The sequence below is a fragment of the Oncorhynchus masou genome, chromosome 20, assembly GCF_036934945.1.
Source record: "Oncorhynchus masou masou isolate Uvic2021 chromosome 20, UVic_Omas_1.1, whole genome shotgun sequence".
In the NCBI taxonomy this organism is placed as follows: domain Eukaryota; kingdom Metazoa; phylum Chordata; class Actinopteri; order Salmoniformes; family Salmonidae; genus Oncorhynchus; species Oncorhynchus masou.
Window position 1 is genome coordinate 28,868,176 of NC_088231.1, and position 25,938 is coordinate 28,894,113.

At 48.9% G+C, this 25,938-nt stretch overlaps 1 protein-coding gene across 1 annotated transcript in view; it reads right to left on the reverse strand.

Annotated features, from left to right (window-relative positions):
- The window catches only part of LOC135507226 (slit homolog 2 protein-like), a 640,120-nt gene extending 616,617 nt beyond the window's left edge, over positions 1-23,503 (reverse strand). Inside the window, 3 exon segments of the mRNA XM_064926820.1 lie at positions 11,460-11,531; positions 18,165-18,236; positions 21,871-23,503. Of these exon segments, the coding sequence (XP_064782892.1) occupies positions 11,460-11,531; positions 18,165-18,236; positions 21,871-22,079 (353 nt within the window). The 5' untranslated portion in view covers positions 22,080-23,503.
- Positions 23,504-25,938: the final 2,435 nt, after the last annotated feature.

Genomic DNA, 25,938 nt, shown 5'->3' on the forward strand with positions numbered 1-25,938 from the left:
TGTTTCCTCCGACACATTGGTGCGGCTGGCTTCCGGTTGGATGAGCGCTGTGTTAAGAAGCAGTGCAGCTTGGTTGGGTTGTGTATCGGAGGACGCATGGCTTTCAACCTTCGTCTCTCCCGTGACCGTACGGGAGTTGCAGCGATGAGACAAGATAGCAGCTATAAACAATTGGATAACACGAAAACGGGGTAAAATAAAAAAATAAAAAACTTTTAAAAAAGAAAGCGAGAGAATTAATACTCCATCATCCTTTCTCTACCTCCTCCTCTTAAATATTACATCATCCTATCTCTACCTCCTCCTCTTAAATACACCATCATCCTATCTCTACCTCCTCCTCTTAAATACTCCATCATCCGTTCTCTACCTCCTCCTCTTCTCCCTCTTAAATACTCCATCATCCTTTCTCTACCTCCTCCTCTTCTCCCTCTTAAATACTACATCATCCTTTCTCTACCTCCTCCTCTTAAATACTCCATCATCCTTTCTCTACCTCCTCCTCTTAAATACTCCATCATCCTTTCTCTACCTCCTCTTAAATACTCGATCATCCTTTCTCTACCTCCTCTTAAATACTCCATCATCCTTTCTCTACCTCCTCCTCTTCTCCCTCTTAAATACTCCATCATCCTATCTCTACCTCCTCCGCTTAAATACTCCATCATCCTTTCTCTACCTCCTCCTCTTAAATACTCCATCATCCTTTCACTACCTCCTCCTCTTAAATACTCCATCATCCTTTTTCTACCTCCTCCTCTTAAATACTCCATCATCCTTTTTCTACCTCCTCCTATTAAATACTCCATCATCCTATCTCTACCTCCTCCTCTTCTCCCTCTTAAATACTACATCATCCTTTCTCTACCTCCTCCTCTTAAATACTCCATCATCCTTTCTCTACCTCCTCCTCTTCTCCCTCTTAAATACTACATCATCCTTTCTCTACCTCCTCCTCTTAAATACTCCATCATCCTATCTCTACCTCCTCCGCTTAAATACTCCATCATCCTTTCTCTACCTCCTCCTCTTAAATACAACATCATCCTATCTCTACCTCCTCCTCTTAAATACTCCATCATCCTTTCTCTACCTCCTCCTCTTAAATACTCCATCATCCTTTCTCTACCTCCTCTTAAATACTCCATCATCCTATCTCTACCTCCTCCTCTTAAATACTCCATCATCCTTTCTCTACCTCCTCTTCTCCCTCTTAAATACTACATCATCCTTTCTCTACCTCCTCCTCTTAAATACTCCATCATCCGTTCTCTACCTTCTCCTCTTAAATACTCCATCATCCTTTCTCTACCTCCTCCTCTTAAATACTCCATCATCCTTTCTCTACCTCCTCCTCTTAAATACTCCATCATCCTTACTCTACCTCTTCCTCTTCTCCCTCTTAAATACTCCATCATCCTTTCTCTACCTCTTCTCCCTCTTAAATACTCCATCATCCTTTCTCTACCTCCTCCTCTTCTCCCTCTTAAATACTCCATCATCCTATCTCTACCTCCTCCTCTCCTTCTTAAATACTCCATCATCCTTTACCTACTCCTCTTCTCCCTCTTAAATACTCCATCATCCTTTCTCTACCTCCTCCTCTTCTCCCTCTTAAATACTCCATCATCCTTTCTCTACCTCCTCCTCTTAAATACTCCATCATCCTTTCTCTACCTCCTCCTCTTAAATACTCCATCATCCTATCTCTACCCCCTCCTCTTAAATATTCCATCATCCTTTCTCTACCTCCTCCTCTTGCTCTCTCTAGCCAATATCAACTCTCTCCAATGACATCACCCCTCCCTCCCTCCCACTGCCCGGCCTGCAGTAGGTCGGCTGGTTAAAATATTAAACAAGGGGCAGAAACATCCCCGTAAATAATTCAAAGGCAGCATTAGCAGTAGCTTGCCCCCGCAGAGAGCTCCACTCCCCATGCCCTGCCCTGCCCTGCCCAGCACGGAGCACCCTGAGTGGGCTAGACCTCCCTCAAGAGCTGCCTGCCTGGTGGGTCAGGAGAGGAGACGATAACATCATCCCCTTAAAATAGAACAGAGAGAGAGACGGAGAGAAGGGGGAGAGAGAGACAAAGACGATAGGTCGATACCCACTAATTATCAGATTCCAGAAAAGAGCCGTTAAATTCTATAACCACCTAAAAGGAAGTGATTCCCAAACCTTCCACAACAAAGCCATCGCCTGCAGAGAGATGAACCTGGAGAAGAGTCCCCTAAGCAAGCTGGCCCTGGGGCTCTGTTCACAAACACACCCTACAGAGCCCCAGGACAGCAGCACAATTAGACCCAACCAAATCATGAGAAAACAAAAAGATAATTAACAGAGCAAACTAGAATGCTATTTGGCCCTACACAGAGAGTACACAGTGGCAGAATACCTGACCACTGTGACTGACCCAAAATTAAGGAGAGCTTTGACTATGTACAGACTCAGTGAGCATAGCCTTGCTATTGAGAAAGGTCGTCGTAGGCAGACATGGCTCTCAAGAGAAGACAGGCTATGTGCTCACTGCCCACAAAATGAGGTGGAAACTGAGCTGCACTTCCTAACCTCCTGCCCAATGTATGACCATATTAGAGAGACATATTTCCCTCAGATTACACAGATCCACAAAGAATTTGAAAACAAATCCAATTTTGATAAACTCCCATATCTACTGGGTGAAATCCCACAGTGTTCCATCAGAGCAGCAAGATTTGTGACCTGTTGCCACGAGAAAAGGGCAACCAGTGAAAAACACACACCATTGTAAATACAACCCATATTTCTGCTTATTTATTTTATCTTGTGTCCTTTACCATTTGTACATTGCAAAAACACTGTATATATATATATATAATATATATATGATATATACAGTGCCTTGCGAAAGTATTCAGCCCCCTTGAACTTTGTGACCTTTTGCCACATTTCAAGCTTCAAACATAAAGATATAAAACTGTATTTTTTTTGTGAAGAATGAACAACAAGTGGGACACAATCATGAAGTGGAACGACATTTATTGGATATTTCAAACTTTTTTAACAAATCAAAAACTGAAAAATTGGGCGTGCAAAATGATTCAGCCCCCTTAAGTTAATACTTTGTAGCGCCACCTTTTGCTGCGATTACAGCTGTAAGTCGCTTGGGGTATGTCTCTATCAGTTTTGCACATCGAGAGACTGACATTTTTTCCAATTCCTCCTTGCAAAACAGCTCGAGCTCAGTGAGGTTGGATGGAGAGCATTTGTGAACAGCAGTTTTCAGGTCTTTCCACAGATTCTCGATTGGATTCAGGTCTGGACTTTGACTTGGCCATTCTAACACCTGGATATGTTTATTTTTGACCCATTCCATTGTAGATTTTGCTTTATGTTTTGGATCATTGTCTTGTTGGAAGACAAATCTCCGTCCCAGTCTCAGGTCTTTTGCAGACTCCATCAGGTTTTCTTCCAGAATGGTCCTGTATTTGGCTCCATCCATCTTCCCATCAATTTTAACCATCTTCCCTGTCCCTGCTGAAGAAAAGCAGGCCCAAACCATGATGCTGCCACCACCATGTTTGACAGTGGGGATGGTGTGGTCAGGGTGATGCGCTGTGTTGCTTTTTTACGCCAAACATAACGTTTTGCATTGTTGCCAAAAAGTTCAATTTTGGTTTCATCTGACCAGAGCACCTTCTTCCACATGTTTGGTGTGTCTCCCAGGTGGCTTGTGGCAAACTTTAAACAACACTTTTTATGGATATCTTTAAGAAATGGCTTTCTTCTTGCCACTCTTCCATAAAGGCCAGATTTGTGCAATGTACGACTGATTGTTGTCCTATGGACAGAGTCTCCCACCTCAGCTGTAGATCTCTGCAGTTCATCCAGAGTGATCATGGGCCTCTTGGCTGCATCTCTGATCAGTCTTCTCCTTGTATGAGCTGAAAGTTTAGAGGGACGGCCAGGTCTTGGTAGATTTGCAGTGGTCTGATACTCCTTCCATTTTAATATTATCTCTTGCACAGTGCTCCTTGGGATGTTTAAAGCTTGGGAAATCTTTTTGTATCCAAATCCGGCTTTAAACTTCTTCACAACAGTATCTCGGACCTGCCTGGTGTGTTCCTTGTTCTTCATGATGCTCTCTGCGCTTTTAACGGACCTCTGAGACCATCACAGTGCAGGTGCATTTATACAGAGACTTCATTACACACAGGTGGATTGTATTTATCATCATTAGTCATTTAGGTCAACATTTGATCATTCAGAGATCCTCACTGAACTTCTGGAGAGAGTTTGCTGCACTGAAAGTAAAGGGGCTGAATAATTTTGCACGCCCAATTTTTCAGTTTTTGATTTGTTAAAAAAGTTTGAAAAATCCAATAAATGTCGTTCCACTTCATGATTGTGTCCCACTTGTTGTTGATTCTTCACAAAAAAATACAGTTTTATATCTTTATGTTTGAAGACTGAAATGTGGCAAAAGGTCGCAAAGTTCAAGGGGGCCAAATACTTTCGCAAGGCACTGTATATATATATAAAATATGACATTTGTAATGTCTTTATTGTTTTGAAACTTCTGTATGTGTAATGTTTACTGTTGATTTTTATTGTTTATTTCACTTTATATATTATCTACCTCACTTGCTTTGGCAATGTTAACACATGTTTCCCATGCCAATAAAGCCCTTGAATTGAATTGAAATTGAGAGAGAGACAGAGAGACAGAGAGAGACAGAGAGAGACAGAGAGACAGAGAGAGACAGAGACAGAGAGACAGAGAGAGAGACAGAGAGAGAGACAGAGAGAGAGACAGAGAGAGAGACAGAGAGAGAGAGAGAGAGACAGAGAGACAGAGAGAGACAGAGAGAGACAGAGAGCGACAGAGAGAGAGAGAGAGAGAGAGAGAGAGAGAGAGACAGAGAGACAGAGAGAGAGAGAGAGAGAGACAGGTCAGTAGTGTGTGTGAGTGACCATGTCTCTGTGTGGATGTATGGACATGCCTCTCCCCTGCACCCTGCAGGACTCCTGACCCAGCCCTGCCCCGCCTGGGCGACCCGTCTCGAGGCAGAGAGAGGACCGTTTCTCCACTCCATGGGGGGCAGTCAGTGTGGATCCGTCAGGCCCGCTTAGAGTCCTCTCCTTTGGGCATCGCGGCCCAGCAGGGCCCCTTATCCCTGGAGGTTGTGTTCCTTTGATAGAGCCCCCACGGCCCCCCCAGACCAGAGACAGGTCATTGTGCCCCCACGGCGGGGGGTCTTTCAGGGCTGACTCTTGCATTGTGGGAGTGAACATGCCAAGCAAGCACCACAATCTACAGTTGGAAAAAACTTCGCATCACATCTCCCTCTGCTACACAACGGCTTGTTGTGGTCAGGAAGCTACCGCTGATGGAACACTGATGGATCACTGATGGAACACTGATGGAACACTGATGGATCACTGATGGAACACTGATGGAACACTGATGGAACACTGATGGAACACTAATGGAACACTGATGGAACACTGATGGAACACTGATGGAACACTGATGGAACACTGATGGAACACTGATGGATCACTGATGTCAGAGAGAGACTGTCTGTCTGTCTGTCCAACCTGTCTGTCTCTGTCCATCCCGTCCGTCTATCCAACCTGTCCGTCTATCTGTCCGTCCAACCTGTCCGTCTATCTGTCCGTCCAACCTGTCCGTCTATCTGTCCGTCCAACCTGTCCGTGTCTGTCCGTGTCCGTCCGTGTCTGTCCGTGTCCGTCCAACCTGTCCGTGTCCGTCCAACCTGTCCGTGTCCGTCCAACCTGTCCGTGTCCGTCCAACCTGTCCGTGTCCGTCCAACCTGTCCGTCTATCTGCCCGTCCAACCAGTCCGTCTATCTGCCCGTCCAACCAGTCCGTCTATCTGTCCGTCCAACCAGTCCGTCTATCTGTCCGTCCAACCAGTCCGTCTATCTGTCCGTCCAACCAGTCCGTCCAACCTGTCCGTCCAACCTGTCCGTCCATCTGTCCGTCCAACCTGTCCGTCTGTCTGTCCGTCCAACCTGTCTGTCTGTCTGTCCGTCATCCCGTCCGTCCGTCCGTCCATCCCGTCCGTCCGTCCGTCCCTCCTTCCGTCCATCCCGTCTGTCCAACCTGTCCGTGTCTGTCCAACCTGTCCGTGTCTGTCCAACCTGTCCGTGTCTGTCCGTCCAACCTGTCCGTCTATCTGCCCGTCCAACCAGTCCGTCTATCTGTCCGTCCAACCTGTCCGTCCAACCTGTCCGTCCAACCTGTCCGTCTATCTGCCCGTCCAACCAGTCCGTCTATCTGTCCGTCCAACCTGTCCGTCCATCTGTCCGTCCAACCTGTCCGTCTATCTGTCCGTCCAACCTGTCCGTCCAACCTGTCCGTCCAACCTGTCCGTCCAACCTGTCCGTCCAACCTGTCTGTCTATGTGTCCGTCCAACCTGTCCGTCTATCTGTCCCTCCAACCTGTCCGTCTATCTGTCCGTCCAACCTGTCCGTCTATCTGTCTGTCCAACCTGTCCGTGTCTGTCCAACCTGTCCGTGTCTGTCCGTGTCCGTCCAACCTGTCCGTGTCCGTCCAACCTGTCCGTGTCTGTCCATCCAACCTGTCCGTCTATCTGTCCGTCCAACCTGTCCGTCTATCTGTCCGTCCAACCTGTCCGTCTATCTGTCCGTCCAACCTGTCCGTCTATCTGTCCGTCCAACCTGTCCGTCTATCTGTCCGTCCAACCTGTCCGTCTATCTGTCCGTCCAACCTGTCCGTCTATCTGTCCGTCCAACCTGTCCGTCTATCTGTCCGTCCAACCTGTCCGTCCAACCTGTCCGTCTATCTGTCCGTCCAACCTGTCCGTCTATCTGTCCGTCCAACCTGTCCGTCTATCTGTCCGTCTATCTGTCCGTCCAACCTGTCCGTCTATCTGTCCGTCCAACCTGTCCGTCTATCTGTCTGTCCAACCTGTCCGTGTCTGTCCGTGTCCGTCCGTGTCTGTCCGTGTCCGTCCGTGTCTGTCCGTGTCCGTCCAACCTGTCCGTGTCCGTCCAACCTGTCCGTGTCCGTCCAACCTGTCCGTGTCCGTCCAACCAGTCCGTCTATCTGCCCGTCCAACCAGTCCGTCTATCTGCCCGTCCAACCTGTCCGTCCAACCTGTCCGTCCAACCTGTCCGTCCAACCTGTCCGTCTATCTGTCCGTCCAACCTGTCCGTCTGTCTGTCCGTCCAACCTGTCCGTCTGTCTGTCCGTCCAACCTGTCCGTCCAACCTGTCCGTCCAGTCTGTCCGTCCAACCTGTCCGTCTGTCTGTCCGTCCAACCTGTCCGTCTGTCTGTCCGTCCAACCTGTCCGTCTGTCTGTCCGTCCAACCTGTCCGTCTGTCTGTCCGTCCAACCTGTCCGTGTCTGTCCGTGTCCGTCCAACCTGTCCGTGTCCGTCCAACCTGTCCGTGTCTGTCCATCCAACCTGTCCGTCTATCTGTCCGTCCAACCTGTCCGTCTATCTGTCCGTCCAACATGTCCGTCTGTCTGTCCGTCCAACCTGTCCGTCTATCTGTCCGTCCAACCTGTCCGTCTATCTGTCCGTCCAACCTGTCCGTCTATCTGTCTGTCCAACCTGTCCGTGTCCGTCCAACCTGTCCGTGTCTGTCCGTGTCCGTCCAACCTGTCCGTGTCTGTCCAACCTGTCCGTGTCCGTCCAACCAGTCCGTCTATCTGTCCGTCCAACCAGTCCGTCTATCTGTCCGTCCAACCAGTCCGTCCAACCTGTCCGTCTATCTGTCCGTCCAACCTGTCCATCCAACCTGTCCGTCCAACCTGTCCGTCCAACCTGTCCGTCCAACCTGTCCGTCTATCTGTCCGTCCAACCTGTCCGTCTATCTGTCCGTCCAACCTGTCCGTCTATCTGTCCGTCCAACCTGTCCGTCCAACCTGTCCGTCCAACCTGTCTGTCCAACCTGTCCGTCCAACCTGTCAGTGTCTGTCCAACCTGTCCGTGTCTGTCCAACCTGTCCGTGTCTGTCCAACCTGTCCGTGTCTGTCCGTGTCCGTCCAACCTGTCCGTGTCTGTCCAACCTGTCCGTGTCTGTCCGTGTCCGTCCAACCTGTCCGTGTCTGTCTAACCTGTCCGTGTCTGTCCGTCCAACCTGTCCGTCTATCTGCCCGTCCAACCAGTCCGTCTATCTGTCCGTCCAACCAGTCCGTCCAACCTGTCCGTCTATCTGTCCGTCCAACCTGTCCGTCCAACCTGTCCGTCTATCTGTCCGTCCAACCTGTCCGTCTATCTGTCCGTCCAACCTGTCCGTCTATCTGTCCGTCCAACCTGTCCGTCCAACCTGTCCGTGTCTGTCCAACCTGTCCGTGTCTGTCCGTGTCCGTCCAACCTGTCCGTGTCTGTCCAACCTGTCCGTGTCTGTCTGTGTCCGTCCAACCTGTCCGTGTCTGTCTAACCTGTCCGTGTCTGTCCGTGTCCGTCCAACCTGTCCGTGTCTGTCTAACCTGTCCGTGTCTGTCCGTCCAACCTGTCCGTCTATCTGCCCGTCCAACCAGTCCGTCCAACCTGTCCGTCCAATCTGTCCGTCTATCTGTCCATCCAATCTGTCCGTCCAACCTGTCCGTCTATCTGTCCGTCCAACCTGTCCGTCCAACCTGTCCGTCCAACCTGTCCGTCTATCTGTCCGTCCAACCTGTCCGTCTATCTGTCCGTCCAACCTGTCCGTCCAACCTGTCCGTCCAACCTGTCCGTCCAACCTGTCCGTCCAACCTGTCCGTCCAACCTGTCCGTCCAACCTGTCCGTCTATCTGCCCGTCCAACCTGTCCGTCTATCTGCCCGTCCAACCTGTCCGTCCAACCTGTCCGTCTATCTGTCCGTCCAACCTGTCCGTCTGTCTGTCCGTCCAACCTGTCCGTCCAACCTGTCCGTCCAGTCTGTCCGTCCAACCTGTCCGTCTGTCTGTCCGTCCAACCTGTCCGTCTGTCTGTCCGTCCAACCTGTCCGTCTGTCTGTCCGTCCAACCTGTCCGTCTGTCTGTCCGTCCAACCTGTCCGTCTGTCTGTCCGTCCAACCTGTCCGTCTGTCTGTCCGTCCAACCTGTCCGTCTGTCTGTCCGTCCAACCTGTCCGTCTGTCTGTCCGTCCAACCTGTCCGTCTGTCTGTCCGTCCAACCTGTCCGTCTGTCTGTCCGTCCAACCTGTCCGTCTGTCTGTCCGTCCAACCTGTCCGTCTGTCTGTCCGTCCAACCTGTCTGTCTGTCTGTCCGTCCAACCTGTCTGTCTGTCTGTCTGTCCGTCATCCCGTCCGTCCGTCCGTCCATCCCGTCCGTCCGTCCGTCCCTCCGTCCGACCCGTCCGTCCGTCCGTCCGTCCATCCCTCCGTCCATCCCGTCTGTCCAACCTGTCCGTGTCTGTCCAACCTGTCCGTGTCTGTCCAACCTGTCCGTGTCTGTCCAACCTGTCCGTGTCTGTCCGTCCAACCTGTCTGTCTAACCTGTCTGTCTGTCTGTCTGTCTGTCTGTCTGTCTAACCTGTCTGTCTGTGACGCCAAATCCCCCCCCCCATTCAGCCTCTAATACTGTCCAATGTCTGTCCACTGTCCACTGTCTGTCCACTGTCTGTCCACTGTCCAATGTCTGTCCACTGTCCACTGTCTGTCCACTGTCCACTGTCTGTCCACTGTCTGTCCACTGTCCACTGTCTGTCCACTGTCCACTGTCTGTCCACTGTCCACTGTCCACTGTCTGTCCACTGTCCACTGTCTGTCCACTGTCCACTGTCTGTCCACTGTCCACTGTCTGTCCACTGTCCACTGTCCACTGTCTGTCCACTGTCCAATGTCTGTCCACTGTCCACTGTCTGTCCACTGTCGGTCCACTGTCCAATGTCTGTCCATGTAACACTGCCCACTGTCCACTGTCTACTGTCTGTCCACTGTCCACTGTGTGTCCACCGTCCACTGTCTGTCCACTGTCCAATGTCTGTCCATGTAACACTGCCGACTGTCTGTCCATATAACACTGCCCACTGTCTATGTCCACAGTCCATATAAAACACTGTCCACAGTCCATATAAAACACTGTCCACAGTCCATATAAAACACTGTCCACAGTCCATATAAAACACTGTCCACAGTCCATATAAATCACTGTCCACAGTCCATATAAAACACTGTCCACAGTCCATATAAAACACTGTCCACAGTCCATATAAAACACTGTCCACAGTCCATATAAAACACTGTCCACAGTCCATATAAAACACTGTCCACAGTCCATATAAAACACTGTCCACAGTCCATATAAAACACTGTCCACAGTCCATATAACACTGTCCACTGTCCATATAACACTGTCCACATAACACTGTCCACTGTCCATATAACACTGTCCACTGTCCACGTATCATGTGTGTGGGGTGTGATGGGGTGTGGTGGGTGTGTGTGGTGTGATGGGGTGTGTGTGGTGTGTGTGATGGGGTGTGTAGTGTGTGTGGTGTGGTGTGGTGGGGTGTGTGTGGTGTGATGGGGTGTGATGGGGTGTGGTGGGGTGTGTGATGGGGTGTGTGTGGTGTGGTGGGGTGTGTGTGGTGTGGTGTGGTGGGGTGTGTGTGGTGTGATGGGGTGTGGTGGGGTGTGATGGGGTGTGGTGGGGTGTGATGGGGTGTGATGGGGTGTGTAGTGTGTGTGGTGTGGTGGGGTGTGTGTGTGTGTGGTGGGGTGTGTGTGGTGTGGTGTGTGTGGTGTGGTGGGGTGTGTGTGGTGTGGTGGGGTGTGATGGGGTGTGTGTGGGGTGTGATGGGGTGTGTAGTGTGTGGTGTGAGTGGTGTGATGTGATGGGGTGTGTGTGGTGTGGTGGTGTGTGTGTGGTGTGATGTGATGGGGTGTGTGTGGTGTGGTGGTGTGATGGGATGTGTGTGGTGTGGTGGGGTGTGATGGGGTGTGATGGATGGTGTGTGTGTGGTGTGGTGGGGTGTGATGGGGGTGTGTGTGGTTGTGTGTTGTGGGGTGTGAGTGTTGGTGTGGTGGGGTGGGGTGTGTGTGGTGTGGTGGGGTGTGTTGGTGTGTGTTGGTGTGGTGGGGTGTGATGGGGTGTGTGTTGGTGTGGTGGGGTGTGGTGTGATGGGGTGTGTTGGTGTGGTGTGGTGTGATGGGGTGTGTTGGTGTGATGGGGTGTGATGGGGTTTGTTGGTGTGATGGGGTGTGATGGGGATTGATGGTGTGGTGGGGTGTGTTGGTGTGTCGTGGTGTGTTGGTGTGGTGGGGTGTGATGGTGTGGTGGGGTGTGTTTTGTGTGATGGGGTGTGTGTGGTGGGGTGTGGTGGGGTGTGGTGGGGTGTGTCGTGGTGGGGTGTGTGTGGTGTGGTGTGTCGTGGTGGGGTGTGGTGTGATGGGGTGTGTGTGTGGTGTGATGGGGTGTGATGGGGTGTGTGTGGTGGGGTGGGGGTCTGTACAGAAGGTGTACGGAGGGTAAAATGGCGACCGTGTTTTGACTCACAGTCTCTCGAGCTCCTTCAGGTCCTGGAAGGCTCCTCTCTCTATCAGACTGATCTTATTCTCCATCAACTGACTGTGGAGAGATGAGGAGAGAGACAGGAGAGGAGGGAGGGGAGGAGGGGGGAGAGAGGAGGAGGGAGAGGAGGAAAGAGAGAGGAGGGAGGAGAGAGAGGGAGGGGGGAGAGAGACAGGAGAGGAGGGAGGGGAGGAGGGGGGAGAGATGAGGAGGGAGAGGAGGGAAGAGAGAGGAGGGGGGAGAGAGAGGGAGGGGGAGAGGGAGGGAGGGAGGAGAGAGACAGGAGAGGAGGGAGGGCAGAGAGGAGGAGGGAGAGGAGGGGGGAGAGACGGGGAGAGGAGGTGGAGGGAGAGAGACGGGGAGGAGGGAGAGATGGGGAGCGTAGGGGGGAGATATGTGGGAGGGAAGAGGAGGAGAGAGAGCAACACAATTACACCCATGAGAAAACAAAAAGATAATTACTTGACACATTGGAAAGAATTAACAAAAAATCAGAGCAAACTAGAATGCTATTTGGCCCTACACAGAGAGTACACAGCGGCAGAATACCGGACCACTGTGACTGACCCAAAATTAAGGAAAGCTTTGACTATGTACAGACTCAGCGAGCATAGCCTTGCTATTGAGAAAGGTCGTCGTAGGCAGACATGGCTCTCAAGAGAAGACAGGCTATGTGCTCACTGCACACAAAATGAGGTGGAAAACTGAGCTGCACTTCCTAACCTCCTGCCCAATGTATGACCATATTAGAGACACATATTTCCCTCAAAACAAATCCAATTTTGATAAACTCCCATATCTACTGGGTGAAATAACACAGTGTGACATCACAGCAGCAAGATTTGTGACCTGTTGCCACGAGAAAAGGGCAACCAGTGAAGAACAAACAGAGTTGTAAATACAACCCATATCTATGCCTATGTAACCGGTGTGAAATGGCTAGCTAGTTAGTGGTGGTGCGCGTTGACGACGTTTCAAATCAGTGACATCACTTCCTGGTTGACAACGTTTCAAATCGGTGACATCACTTCCTTGCTAACAACGTTTCAAATCGCTGACATCACTTCCTGGTTGACAACGTTTCAAATCGCTGACATCACTTCCTGGTTGACAACGTTTCAAATCGGTGACATCACTTCCTTGAAGTTCTTGTTTCCCCGCTGCTCTTGTGGAGCGATGGGTCACGACGCTTCGCGGCAGGTGGTTCTCGATGTGTTGCAGAGGGTCCCTGGTTCGAGTCCGGGGTCGGGCCGAAAGGAACACCTATTTACACATCGTTACAACACCGCATACAGACATAATATGACATTTGTAATGTCTTCATTTATTTTGGAACTTTCTGTGAGTGTCATGTTTACTGTTCATTTTTTAATTGTTTATTTCACTTTAGTTTATTATTATTATTATTTCACGAGCTTTGGCAACATTAACACATGTTTCCCAATAAAGGCCATTAAATTGAATTGAATAGAAATTAATTGAATGTAAATTAATTGAATGGAATTGAAAGAAATGGTAACATGTGACAATAAAGCTTCTTAAATTGAAATTGGATAGAATTTACAAGAGGATACTTCAGTGTGTTGATAGGACAAGTCACACACACACTATATATTTTAAGGACATAATCTCTTAGAGGTATGTGAGAAATTCCTACCCCACACTGCCATTCACTTTAATAAACAGTTGAGCAACACCTCACACACACACACACACACACACACACACCCCTCCCCCCCACACCAAACCCAGCAAAAGGAGAAATCCTAAACCTGAAAACATACAAGGTAAGAAACCTGTTTCTACAAGACTCTCTCCCTCTCTCTTTCCCTCTCTCTTTCCTATTCTCCTTCTCTCTTTCTCTCTTTCCTTCTCTCCTTCTCTGAACTACATTCCTCCCTCCGCGGTTCATGTACCGAGTGCTCTCTCTTTCCTTCTCTCTTTCTCTCTTTCCTTCTCTCCCTCTCTCTTTCCTTCTCTCCCCCTCTCTTTCCTTCTCTCCCTCTCTTTCCTTCTCTCCCTCTCTTTCCTTCTCTCCCCCTCTCTTTCCTTCTCTCCCCCTCTCTTTCCTTCTCTCCCTTTCTCTTTCCTTCTCTTCCTCTCTCTTTCCTTCTCTCCCTCTCTCTTTCCTTCTCTCCCCTTCTCTTTCCTTCTCTCCCTCTCTCTTTCCTTCTCTTCCTCTCTCTTTCCTTCTCTCCCTCTCTTTCCTTCTCTCCCCTTCTCTTTCCTTCTCTCCCTCTCTCTTTCCTTCTCTCCCTCTCTCTTTCCTTCTCTCCCTCTCTCTTTCCTTCTCTCCCTCTCTCTTTCCTTCTCTCCCTCTCTCTTTCCTTCTCTCCTCCTCTCTTTCCTTCTCTCCCTCTCTCTTTCCTTCTCTCCTCCTCTCTTTCCTTCTCTCCTTCTCTCCTCCTCTCTTTCCTTCTCTCCCTCTCTCTTCCTTCTCTCCCTCCTCTTTTCCTTCTCTCCCTCTCTTTCCTTCTCTCCTCCTCTCTTTCCTTCTCTCCCTCTCTCTTTCCTTCTCTCCTCCTCTCTTTCCTTCTCTCCCTCTCTCTTTCCTTCTCTCTTTCCTTCTCTCCCCCTCTCTTTCCTTCTCTCCCCCTCTCTTTCCTTCTCTCCTCCTCTCTTTCCTTCTCTCCTCCTCTCTTTCCTTCTCTCCTCCTCTCTTTCCTTCTCTCCCTCTCTCTTTCCTTCTCTCCTCCTCTCTTTCCTTCTCTCCCTCTCTCTTTCCTTCTCTCCCCCTCTCTTTCCTTCTCTCCCTCTCTCTTTCCTTCTCTCCCCCTCTCTTTCCTTCTCTCCCTCCCTCTTTCCTTCTCTCCCTCTCTCTTTCCTTCTCTCCCTCTCTCTTTCCTTCTCTGAACTGCATTCCTCCCTCTGCGGTTCATGTACCGAGTGCTCTCTCGTTCCGTCTTTCGGTCCTCTCGCTCTCTATCACTTCCTGTGTGGTTTTAATGAGGGTAACACATGTCCCTGGGGCCGGCTGGTTAAAATAACTCCCCCCCCGACACTTCCCATGTAGATTAACACTGAGGAGAGGCAGCAACAGACACCGATACAGATTCACTACTATAACAGCTGCTGCTGCCTGCCAGTCCATGGAGACACGGTCACACACACACACACACACACACACACACACACACACACACAGAGAGGGACAGGCCATGGAGACATTAGGCTACATGACACACACACAGAGAGGGACAGACACCAGCCTTCATTAGGCTACAAGACAGACAGACAGAGACAGACAGACAGACAGACAGACAGACAGACAGACAGACAGACAGACAGACAGAGACGTGAAGTCAGAAGTTCACCTTAGCCAAATACATTTAAACTACATTTTTCACAATTCCTGACATTTAATCATTGTAAAAAAACTCCAGGTCAGCTGTGTCTGACTCCAGGTCTGACTCCAGGTCTGCTGTGTCTGACTCCAGGTCAGCTGTGTCTGACTCCAGGTCTGACTCCAGGTCAGCTGTGTCTGACTCCAGGTCAGCTGTGTCTGACTCCAGGTCTGCTGTGTCTGACTCCAGGTCTGCTGTGTCTGACTCCAGGTCTGCTGTGTCTGACTCCAGGTCTGCTGTGTCAGACTCCAGGTCAGCTGTGTCTGACTCCAGGTCAGCTGTGTCTGACTCCAGGTCAGCTGTGTCTGACTCCAGGTCTGACTCCAGGTCTGCTGTGTCTGACTCCAGGTCAGCTGTGTCTGACTCCAGGTCAGCTGTGTCTGACTCCAGGTCTGACTCCAGGTCTGCTGTGTCTGACTCCAGGTCAGCTGTGTCTGACTCCAGGTCTGACTCCAGGTCAGCTGTGTCTGACTCCAGGTCAGCTGTGTCTGACTCCAGGTCTGCTGTGTCTGACTCCAGGTCTGCTGTGTCTGACTCCAGGTCAGCTGTGTCTGACTCCAGGTCTGCTGTGTCTGACTCCAGGTCTGCTGTGTCTGACTCCAGGTCTGACTCCAGGTCAGCTGTGTCTGACTCCATGTCTGCTGTGTCTGACTCCAGGTCTGACTCCAGGTCAGCTGTGTCTGACTCCAGGTCAGCTGTGTCTGACTCCAGGTCAGCTGTGTCTGACTCCAGGTCAGCTGTGTCTGACTCCAGGTCTGACTCCAGGTCTGCTGTGTCTGACTCCAGGTCAGCTGTGTCTGACTCCAGGTCTGCTGTGTCTGACTCCAGGTCTGACTCCAGGTCTGCTGTGTCTGACTCCAGGTCAGCTGTGTCTGACTCCAGGTCAGCTGTGTCTGACTCCAGGTCTGCTGTGTCTGACTCCAGGTCTGCTGTGTCTGACTCCAGGTCTGCTGTGTCTGACTCCAGGTCAGCTGTGTCTGACTCCAGGTCAGCTGTGTCTGACTCCAGGTCTGCTGTGTCTGACTCCAGGTCTGACTCCAGGTCTGCTGTGTCTGACTCCAGGTCTGCTGTGTCTGACTCCAGGTCAGCTGTGTCTGACTCCAGGTCAGCTGTGTCTGACTCCAGGTCAGCTGTGTCTGACTCCAGGTCTGCTGTGTCTGACTCCAGGTCTGCTGTGTCTGACTCCAGGTCTGACTCCAGGTCTGCTGTGTCTGACTCCAGGTCTGCTGTGTCTGACTCCAGGTCTGCTGTGTCTGACTCCAGGTCTGACTCCAGGTCAGCTGTGTCTGACTCCAGGTCTGCTGTGTCTGACTCCAGGTCTGACTCCAGGTCAGCTGTGTCTGACTCCAGGTCTGCTGTGTCTGACTCCAGGTCAGCTGTGTCTGACTCCAGGTCTGACTCCAGGTCAGCTGTGTCTGACTCCAGGTCAGCTGTGTCTGACTCCAGGTCAGCTGTGTCTGACTCCAGGTCTGCTGTGTCTGACTCCAGGTCTGACTCCAGGTCTGCTGTGTCTGACTCCAGGTCTGCTGTGTCTGACTCCAGGTCTGCTGTGTCTGACTCCAGGTCTGCTGTGTCTGACTCCAGGTCTGACTCCAGGTCAGCTGTGTCTGACTCCAGGTCTGCTGTGTCTGACTCCAGGTCAGCTGTGTCAGACTCCAGGTCTGACTCCAGGTCAGCTGTGTCTGACTCCAGGTCTGACTCCAGGTCAGCTGTGTCTGACTCCAGGTCAGCTGTGTCTGACTCCAGGTCTGCTGTGTCTGACTCCAGGTCTGACTCCAGGTCTGCTGTGTCTGACTCCAGGTCAGCTGTGTCTGACTCCAGGTCAGCTGTGTCTGACTCCAGGTCAGCTGTGTCTGACTCCAGGTCTGACTCCAGGTCTGCTGTGTCTGACTCCAGGTCTGACTCCAGGTCAGCTGTGTCTGACTCCAGGTCTGACTCCAGGTCTGACTCCAGGTCTGACTCCAGGTCAGCTGTGTCTGACTCCAGGTCAGCTGTGTCTGACTCCAGGTCTGACTCCAGGTCTGCTGTGTCTGACTCCAGGTCTGACTCCAGGTCTGCTGTGTCTGACTCCAGGTCAGCTGTGTCTGACTCCAGGTCAGCTGTGTCTGACTCCAGGTCAGCTGTGTCTGACTCCAGGTCAGCTGTGTCTGACTCCAGGTCAGCTGTGTCTGACTCCAGGTCAGCTGTGTCTGACTCCAGGTCTGACTCCAGGTCTGCTGTGTCTGACTCCAGGTCAGCTGTGTCTGACTCCAGGTCTGACTCCAGGTCTGCTGTGTCTGACTCCAGGTCTGACTCCAGGTCAGCTGTGTCTGACTCCAGGTCAGCTGTGTCTGACTCCAGGTCTGACTCCAGGTCTGCTGTGTCTGACTCCAGGTCTGACTCCAGGTCTGCTGTGTCTGACTCCAGGTCAGCTGTGTCTGACTCCAGGTCAGCTGTGTCTGACTCCAGGTCAGCTGTGTCTGACTCCAGGTCAGCTGTGTCTGACTCCAGGTCAGCTGTGTCTGACTCCAGGTCAGCTGTGTCTGACTCCAGGTCAGCTGTGTCTGACTCCAGGTCTGCTGTGTCTGACTCCAGGTCAGCTGTGTCTGACTCCAGGTCTGCTGTGTCTGACTCCAGGTCTGCTGTGTCTGACTCCAGGTCAGCTGTGTCTGACTCCAGGTCAGCTGTGTCAGACTCCAGGTCAGCTGTGTCTCTAAATGGACAGGACGTCGTCGTCACTGGAGAAATCTTTGAGTTATACCGTCAAGTAGTTTGGGGTTTGTTAGGGGGGCCGGCCGGGGGGGGGGGTGACTGGGTGGCAGATGACTTAATGTTCCAGCTCCTGCTCTGGGTCTCTCTCCCCCTCCTCCGAGGGTCATGAGTTCAATCTCATCGACAGGCATTCATTCTTTCATTATTATAAACTTCGAAATTTGACGTTTGGAGCAATTTAGAAATGTGGAAAAACGTCTGATTTTGCACTGAGACTGTGATAACTTGTTGATAGGCTATAACGTTATATATCAACAACTTTAAACAGTAGTTTACAGCGTGTGTCTATAACCCGTTTATAGGCTACTGAAAACGACTTGTATAAAAGGCCCGTTTAGTCTACTAATGCTTTGCTGATAAATATCTAGGTCCGTTTTAGTTTCTTTGACCCCAGTACTACAACCAAAAATGTGTTCGATCACTTCGTTGTGGTGACTCGGCGATAAAACCTCATATGAATTTAATAACGGCGGCTTTCGACAAAAAAAATAAAACTTTTAATCATTACAGTGTTTTCATATGAATTATCTGTTGTCAAATCGGACGTTTCAGGTTGTAAAGGTTCCCGTTGTAATAACTATAGCCGACTACTTACAGCACACGCAGATTCCTCAGTCCAGCGAAATCGGCCTTGGTGATTTTCGTCAGATTATTAGCGTTCAGATCCCTGGAGAAACAAGACGACACGATGAATTACAATATGGACCAAAAAACAACAACTAAACAATCATTCATATTTAAAACATGTTTTTAGAAAACAGATTTGAATAACACACAACATACACTTCACTGTGCCAGTATTACCCTGGTTATTGACATTATTTAGGCCACAATTAAATGATTGAATTTAAAACAAACGATGGGGGAGAATCTCAGCATACACGTGGACATGTTGATCTTTCCATTACAGATCAGAGAAGTCAGCGGAATGACGAGATAATTCAAACCTACGAAACGATGCGCAGCATAAAGGAATGATGAGATAATTCAAACCTACGAAACATAAAGGAATGATGAGATAATTCAAACCTACGAAACATAAAGGAATGATGAGATAATTCAAACCTACGAAACATAAAGGAATGAGATAATTCAAACCTATGAAACCATGCGCAGCATAAAGGAATGATGAGATAATTCAAACCTATGAAACGATGCGCAGCATAAAGGAATGATGAGATAATTCAAACCTACGAAACGAGGCGCAGCATAAAGCAAGGTGTTAAAGTTTAATTGTAGGAGGCTACATTAGGAGATCATTAGTTCAATCTGTTGACGGATAAATGAAAATGTTTTAGTTTAACCTAACAAAACCACATCAATCTCCACAGCGGGTAGAAAAATAAAACTCTCCTACAGGCTTTATTAGCTTAAAAGTAAATTCACTAAATCCGTTTTTGATTAGTTCGAGCTGTGTGTGTGTGTGTTAATGTGTGTGTGTGTTTCGGGCTGAGGGTTTTCGCCTTACAACAGCCCGAGACGTCAAAACATAAACCTGTAACTTCATGAACCGCTTACCGAATTTAAACGGGCCAAATTAATTATCTGTCCGATACCAATGGGAACCATTTTCTGCGCCACTGCTTTTAATTATCAATACGGTTCTATAAAAACGAGCCACGAGGTTATTTTGTGGTTCTGTTGTGAACCACTTCACCAGAATGACTTCGTTTTTGGAGGATTCTGTTGTAGGACCTTTACAGCAGATAATATCATCAATATATTAGGATAATGGCTGGCTATATCAGTGGTTCCCAACCTTTAAGGTTACTGTACCACCGACTGAATGTTGCTCTGCCCGGAAGTACCCCGGAAGTACCCCCTTCATGTGAATTTTACCAGCAACCCTCCTCTGCCATAAGTCTTCTCCAGTCCTAATACCCCTGTTTGGACACCACTGGTCTATATTATAGACTTCAGGGAGGCTAGACAATAAACTATATATAGTGACTACAGTCCTAATACCCCTGGTTGGACACCACTGGTCTATATTATAGACTTCAGGGAGGCTAGACAATAAACTCTATATAGTGACTACAGTCCTAATACCCCTGGTTGGACACCACTGGTCTATATTATAGACTTCAGGGAGGCTAGACAATAAACTCTATATAGTGACTACAGTCCTAATATCCCTGGTTGGACACCACTGGTCTATATCATAGACTTCAGAGAGGGTAGACAATAAACTCTATATAGGGACTACAGTCCTAATATCCCTGGTTGGACACCACTGGTCTATATCATAGACTTCAGAGAGGGTAGACAATAAACTCTATATAGGGACTACAGTCCTAATATCCCTGGTTGGACACCACTGGTCTATATTATAGACTTCAGGGAGGCTAGACAATAAACTCTATATAGGGACTACAGTCCTAATATCCCTGGTTGGACACCACTGGTCTATATTATAGACTTCAGGGAGGGTAGACAAACTCTATATAGTGACTACAGTCCTAATACCCCTGGTTGGACACCACTGGTCTATATTATAGACTTCAGGGAGGGTAGACAATAAACTCTATATAGTGACTACAGTCCTAATACCACTGGTTGGACACCATTGGTCTATATTATAGACTTCAGGGAGGGTAGACAATAAACTCTATATAGTGACTACAGTCCTAATACCCCTGGTTGGACACCACTGGTCTATATTATAGACTTCAGGGAGGCTAGACAATAAACTCTATATAGTGACTACAGTCCTAATACCCCTGGTTGGACACCACTGGTCTATATTATAGACTTCAGGGAGGGTAGACAAACTCTATATAGTGACTACAGTCCTAATACCCCAGGTTGGACACCACTGGTCTATATTATAGACTTCAGGGAGGCTAGACAATAAACTCTATAGTGACTACAGTCCTAATACCCCTGGTTGGACACCACTGGTCTATATTATAGACTTCAGGGAGGCTAGACAATAAACTCTATAGTGACTACAGTCCTAATACCCCTGGTTGGACACCACTGGTCTATATTATAGACTTCAAGAAGGCTAGACAATAAACTCTATATAGTGACTACAGTCCTAATACCCCTGGTTGGACACCACTGGTCTATATTATAGACTTCAGGGAGGCTAGACAATAAACTCTATAGTGACTACAGTCCTAATACCCCTGGTTGGACACCACTGGTCTATATTATAGACTTCAGGGAGGGTAGACAATAAACTCTATATAGTGACTACAGTCCTAATATCCCTGGTTGGACACCACTGGTCTATATTATAGACTTCAGGAAGGCTAGACAATAAACTATATATAGTGACTACAGTCCTAATACCCCTGGTTGGATACCACTGGTCTATATTATAGACTTCAGGGAGGCTAGACAATAAACTCTATATAGTGACTACAGTCCTAATACCCCTGGTTGGACACCACTGGTCTATATTATAGACTTCAGGGAGGCTAGACAATAAACTCTATATAGTGACTACAGTCCTAATACCCCTGGTTGGACACCACTGGTCTATATTATAGACTTCAGGGAGGCTAGACAATAAACTCTATATAGTGACTACAGTCCTAATATCCCTGGTTGGACACCACTGGTCTATATTATAGACTTCAGGGAGGGTAGACAATAAACTCTATATAGTGACTACAGTCCTAATACCCCTGGTTGGACACCACTGGTCTATATTATAGACTTCAGGGAGGGTAGACAATAAACTCTATATAGTGACTACAGTCCTAATACCCCAGGTTGGACACCACTGGTCTATATTATAGACTTCAGGGAGGCTAGACAATAAACTCTATATAGTGACTACAGTCCTAATACCCCTGGTTGGACACCACTGGTCTATATTATAGACTTCAGGGAGGCTAGACAATAAACTCTATATAGTGACTACAGTCCTAATATCCCTGGTTGGACACCACTGGTCTATATTATAGACTTCAGAGAGGCTAGACAATAAACTCTATATAGTGACTACAGTCCTAATACCCCTGGTTGGACACCACTGGTCTATATTATAGACTTCAGGGAGGGTAGACAATAAACTCTATAGTGACTACAGTCCTAATACCCCTGGTTGGACACCACTGGTCTATATTATAGACTTCGGGGAGGCTAGACAATAAACTCTATATAGTGACTACAGTCCTAATACCCCTGGTTGGACACCACTGGTCTATATTATAGACTTCAGGGAGGCTAGACAATAAACTATAGTGACTACAGTCCTAATACCCCTGGTTGGACACCACTGGTCTATATTATAGACTTCAGGGAGGCTAGACAATAAACTCTATATAGTGACTACGACATATACTCACAGTCTCTCTGCATTGCGTGGTATATTCCTGGGAACGCTGCGGAGACCCTGGCCGTGACAGTCCACAGTAGAGCCGGAACAGGAGCACTGCGCCGGGCATGGCTGGCCCTCTGCCCGTCTGGACAGTCCCAGGACCACCAGGACAGCCAGGAGACAGCGACACAGACCCAGAGCTGAGGCCGGAGCAAGGAGGCTCGACCTTAGTGGCATTATCACTGCAGTGGACTGGTTTGGTAGCCTACCAAGGAGAGGAGCCGAGGAGTCACCGAAGGGTTGTAAAATCCACAGGAGGAGGTAAAATCCCACGAGGAGGATTCCAACTCTTTCTCTCTTTCTGTTTGTTTATTTTGTGTGTTGTGCTCCTCCTCGTTGTTGCGGTTTTATTGTAGTATATAAAAATCACACGTCAGAAGAAACCCGCAGGTCTGGATGACAGCGGCCGGGCGGAAAGAGAGTGAGGCAGGGCTGCAGGCTGGTAGACGGACAACTGGCGCTAGAGCGGCACAAAGTTATACCACATGGCCGCGGCATGCAGTGCGGTAATCCCCTCCGTGTGAAGCGATGTGTACACGGTAAACCCAAGAAACACCTCCTCGTGAACCTTTGGCGTACACACACACACTCTCCCTCTCACACACACACCAGGTGAGATTAGACACAGCGCGAGGTGGGTGAGTGATTGGCTGTTGTATTATTCATTCACAGCACGCGCAGAGCGAAGAAATCGTGATCTCGTGCAGGTCAACGTGGCTGAGCTATTGATTTCCCTTCAGACGTCCGTTTAACACCGGGAAGAGCCCCGTGCTTAGAATCACACTCCGTGTGTGTGTTGTCGGTGAAATAGCTCTCCGAGACTGCGTGTGTGTGTGTGTGAGGGAGTAGAGAAGAAAACGGGAACGTTTCCACTGCGTCTGTCCAAGCAACACCTCGCACGCACGCACACACACTCAATCCCTCTTTTCTCCCTTCCTCTCACTCTCCCTTTCTCTCTATCACTCGAACACACACACACACACACACACAATGACGAGTCTGCGTTTTCCTCCGAGGCAGAGCGGAGCTGTGCGTTAGACCACTCTCTCTCTCTCTGCAGTGGCCGGCCACCTGATGCCGTGAGCGGTGTAGAGGAGAGACGAGGCCCGTCTGGTTAAGTAACCACTCGTAACCTACCGGTCGGTGCACCTTCAAAATCACTCTTGAGAGATCCTTGAAGGATACAAGTGTTCACCACAGCAGCAGAAATAATCCAAAACGTTAGTCCAAACCCAGGAGCGGAAACACAGCCGAGGACAGTAGCCTAATTAGGAGGTTCTTAAATCCAAAACGGTTCAGGTAGTAGTATCCCAAATAAACCCGACAGGAAAGTTGAGGTAATGTTGCAGGAATAGTAACGAGTCAAAGGGAGGGGGTAGATAATACCTCCGTGTCTCTGTCTGCAAAATCAACCGGGGTTTGTTTATAACAGCGCGGCGTCAAAACCTGTTCAATGTTACAAATTCTCCCAAACGCGCTTCAGCTGTCAATCTCATCCGTTAATCCGTGCCGTTTATTTCGGTGTTTCTGTCTCCGTGGGCTGGGGGGGGATTTCACCCTCTGTTTTTAACGTGCGAACTCACAGCAGTGTGGACCAGGGAACTCCCTTTCCAACCCCAAGCCCTGGAAGCTTTATACTGGCCGGATAACTCCTCCCCTACCCCCGCCCCGAACCCGACTCCCGCCCGCTACCCCTCTACCTTGTACGGTGCTCAGACACAGCGTCACACTGCCTTACGCAGCAGCTCGGTTTGTGTGTCAAATCTTAATACTGGTTTCTACATATCAGACAGAGAGTATTGACCTGATGGATAGATCTGAGGCAGTGGATATTTTAATCTCTCCCTCTGTCTCTCTCTCTCTCTCTCTCTCTCTCTCTCTCTCTCTCTTTGTCTCTCCCTGTCTGTCTCCCTGTCTGTCTCCCTGTCTGTCTGTCTGTCTGTCTGTCTGTCTGTCTGTCTGTCTGTCTGTCTGTCTGTCTGTCTGTCTCTCTCGGTGTGGGAGTGTAGTGTGTGTATCACAGGAGGCTGGTAGCACCTTAATTGTGGGAGACAAGCTCATTGTAACGTCTGGAGAGGAACTAGTGGTTTCCATGAGTTTGATGCCCTTCCCTTCCCTCTGTTCCAGCTGTGGTTATTATCCTCTCAGCAGCCTCCTGTAGTGTGTGTGTGTGTGTGTGTGTGTGTGTGTGTGTGTGTGTGTGTGTGTGTGTGTGTGTGTGTGTGTGTGTGTGTGTGTGTGTGTGTGTTGGGCATGCAGAATGTCAATTATTTCCTCCTCTGATTCAATCCCACTTTAACACTGTTTGGTAATTGCTGCAGTAGCTGTGTTTATGTGTTTATGTGTGTGTGTGTGTGTGTAGGTAGCTACATCCCCAGGCCGTGGGTACATAATAGCCACAATCAACAGAGGGGGCAGGGAGGGAGGGAGAGAAGGAGAGATAGAAAAAGAAAGTAAGAGGGAGTAGGGAAGGAGAGAGAAGGGAAGAGAGGGGCGAACCCACTCACCTCACAAAGGGACTCCAGTGTAATGTACCTGAGTACCTATCCAGAGAGACATTAACCTGAACTCACTTTACCTGACTTTATACCTCAGTCTCTACCTGACTTTATACCCCAGTCTCTACCTGACTATACCTCAGTCTCTACCTGACTATATACCTCAGTCTCTACCTGACAATACCTCAGTCTCTACCTGACTTTATACCCCAGTCTCTACCTGACTTTATACCTCATTCTCTACCTGACTATTCCTCAGTCTCTACCTGACTTTATACCTCAGTCTCTACCTGACTATACCTCAGTCTCTACCTGACTTTATACCCCAGTCTCTATCTGACTATACCTCAGTCTCTACCTGACTTTATACCTCAGTCTCTATCTGACTATACCTCAGTCTACCTGACTTTATACCTCAGTCTATCTGACTTTATACCTCAGTCTCTACCTGACTATATACCTCAGTCTCTACCTGACTATATACCTCAGTCTCTACCTGACTATACCTCAGTCTCTATCTGACTTTATACCTCAGTCTCTACCTGACTATACCTCAGTCTCTACCTGACTTTATACCTCAGTCTCTACCTGACTATACCTCAGTCTCTACCTGACTTTATACCTCAGTCTCTACCTGACTATACCTCAGTCTATCTGACTTTATACCTCAGTCTCTACCTGACTATATACCTCAGTCTCTACCTGACTTTATACCTCAGTCTCTACCTGACTATACCTCAGTCTATCTGACTTTATACCTCAGTCTCTACCTGACTATATACCTCAGTCTCTACCTGACTATACCTCAGTCTCTATCTGACTTTATACCTCAGTCTCTACCTGACTATACCTCAGTCTCTATCTGACTTTATACCTCAGTCTCTACCTGACTATACCTCAGTCTCTACCTGACTTTATACCTCAGTCTCTACCTGACTATACCTCAGTCTCTACCTGCCTTTATACCCCAGTCTCTATCTGACTATACCTCAGTCTCTACCTGACTTTATACCTCAGTCTCTATCTGACTATACCTCAGTCTACCTGACTTTATACCTCAGTCTATCTGACTTTATACCTCAGTCTCTACCTGACTATATACCTCAGTCTCTACCTGACTATATACCTCAGTCTCTACCTGACTATACCTCAGTCTCTACCTGACTTTATACCTCAGTCTCTACCTGACTATACCTCAGTCTCTACCTGACTTTATACCTCAGTCTCTACCTGACTTTATACCTCAGTCTCTACCTGACTTTATACCTCAGTCTCTACCTGACTTTATACCTCAGTCTCTACCTGACTATACCTCAGTCTCTACCTGACTTTATACCTCAGTCTCTAACTGACTATACCTCAGTCTCTACCTGACTATACCTCAGTCTCTATCTGACTATACCTCAGTCTCTACCTGACTATACCCCAGTCTCTACCTGACTATATACCCCAGTCTCTACCTGACTTTATACCTCAGTCTCTACCTGACCTTATACCTCAGTCTCTACCTGACTTTATACCTCAGTCTCTACCTGACT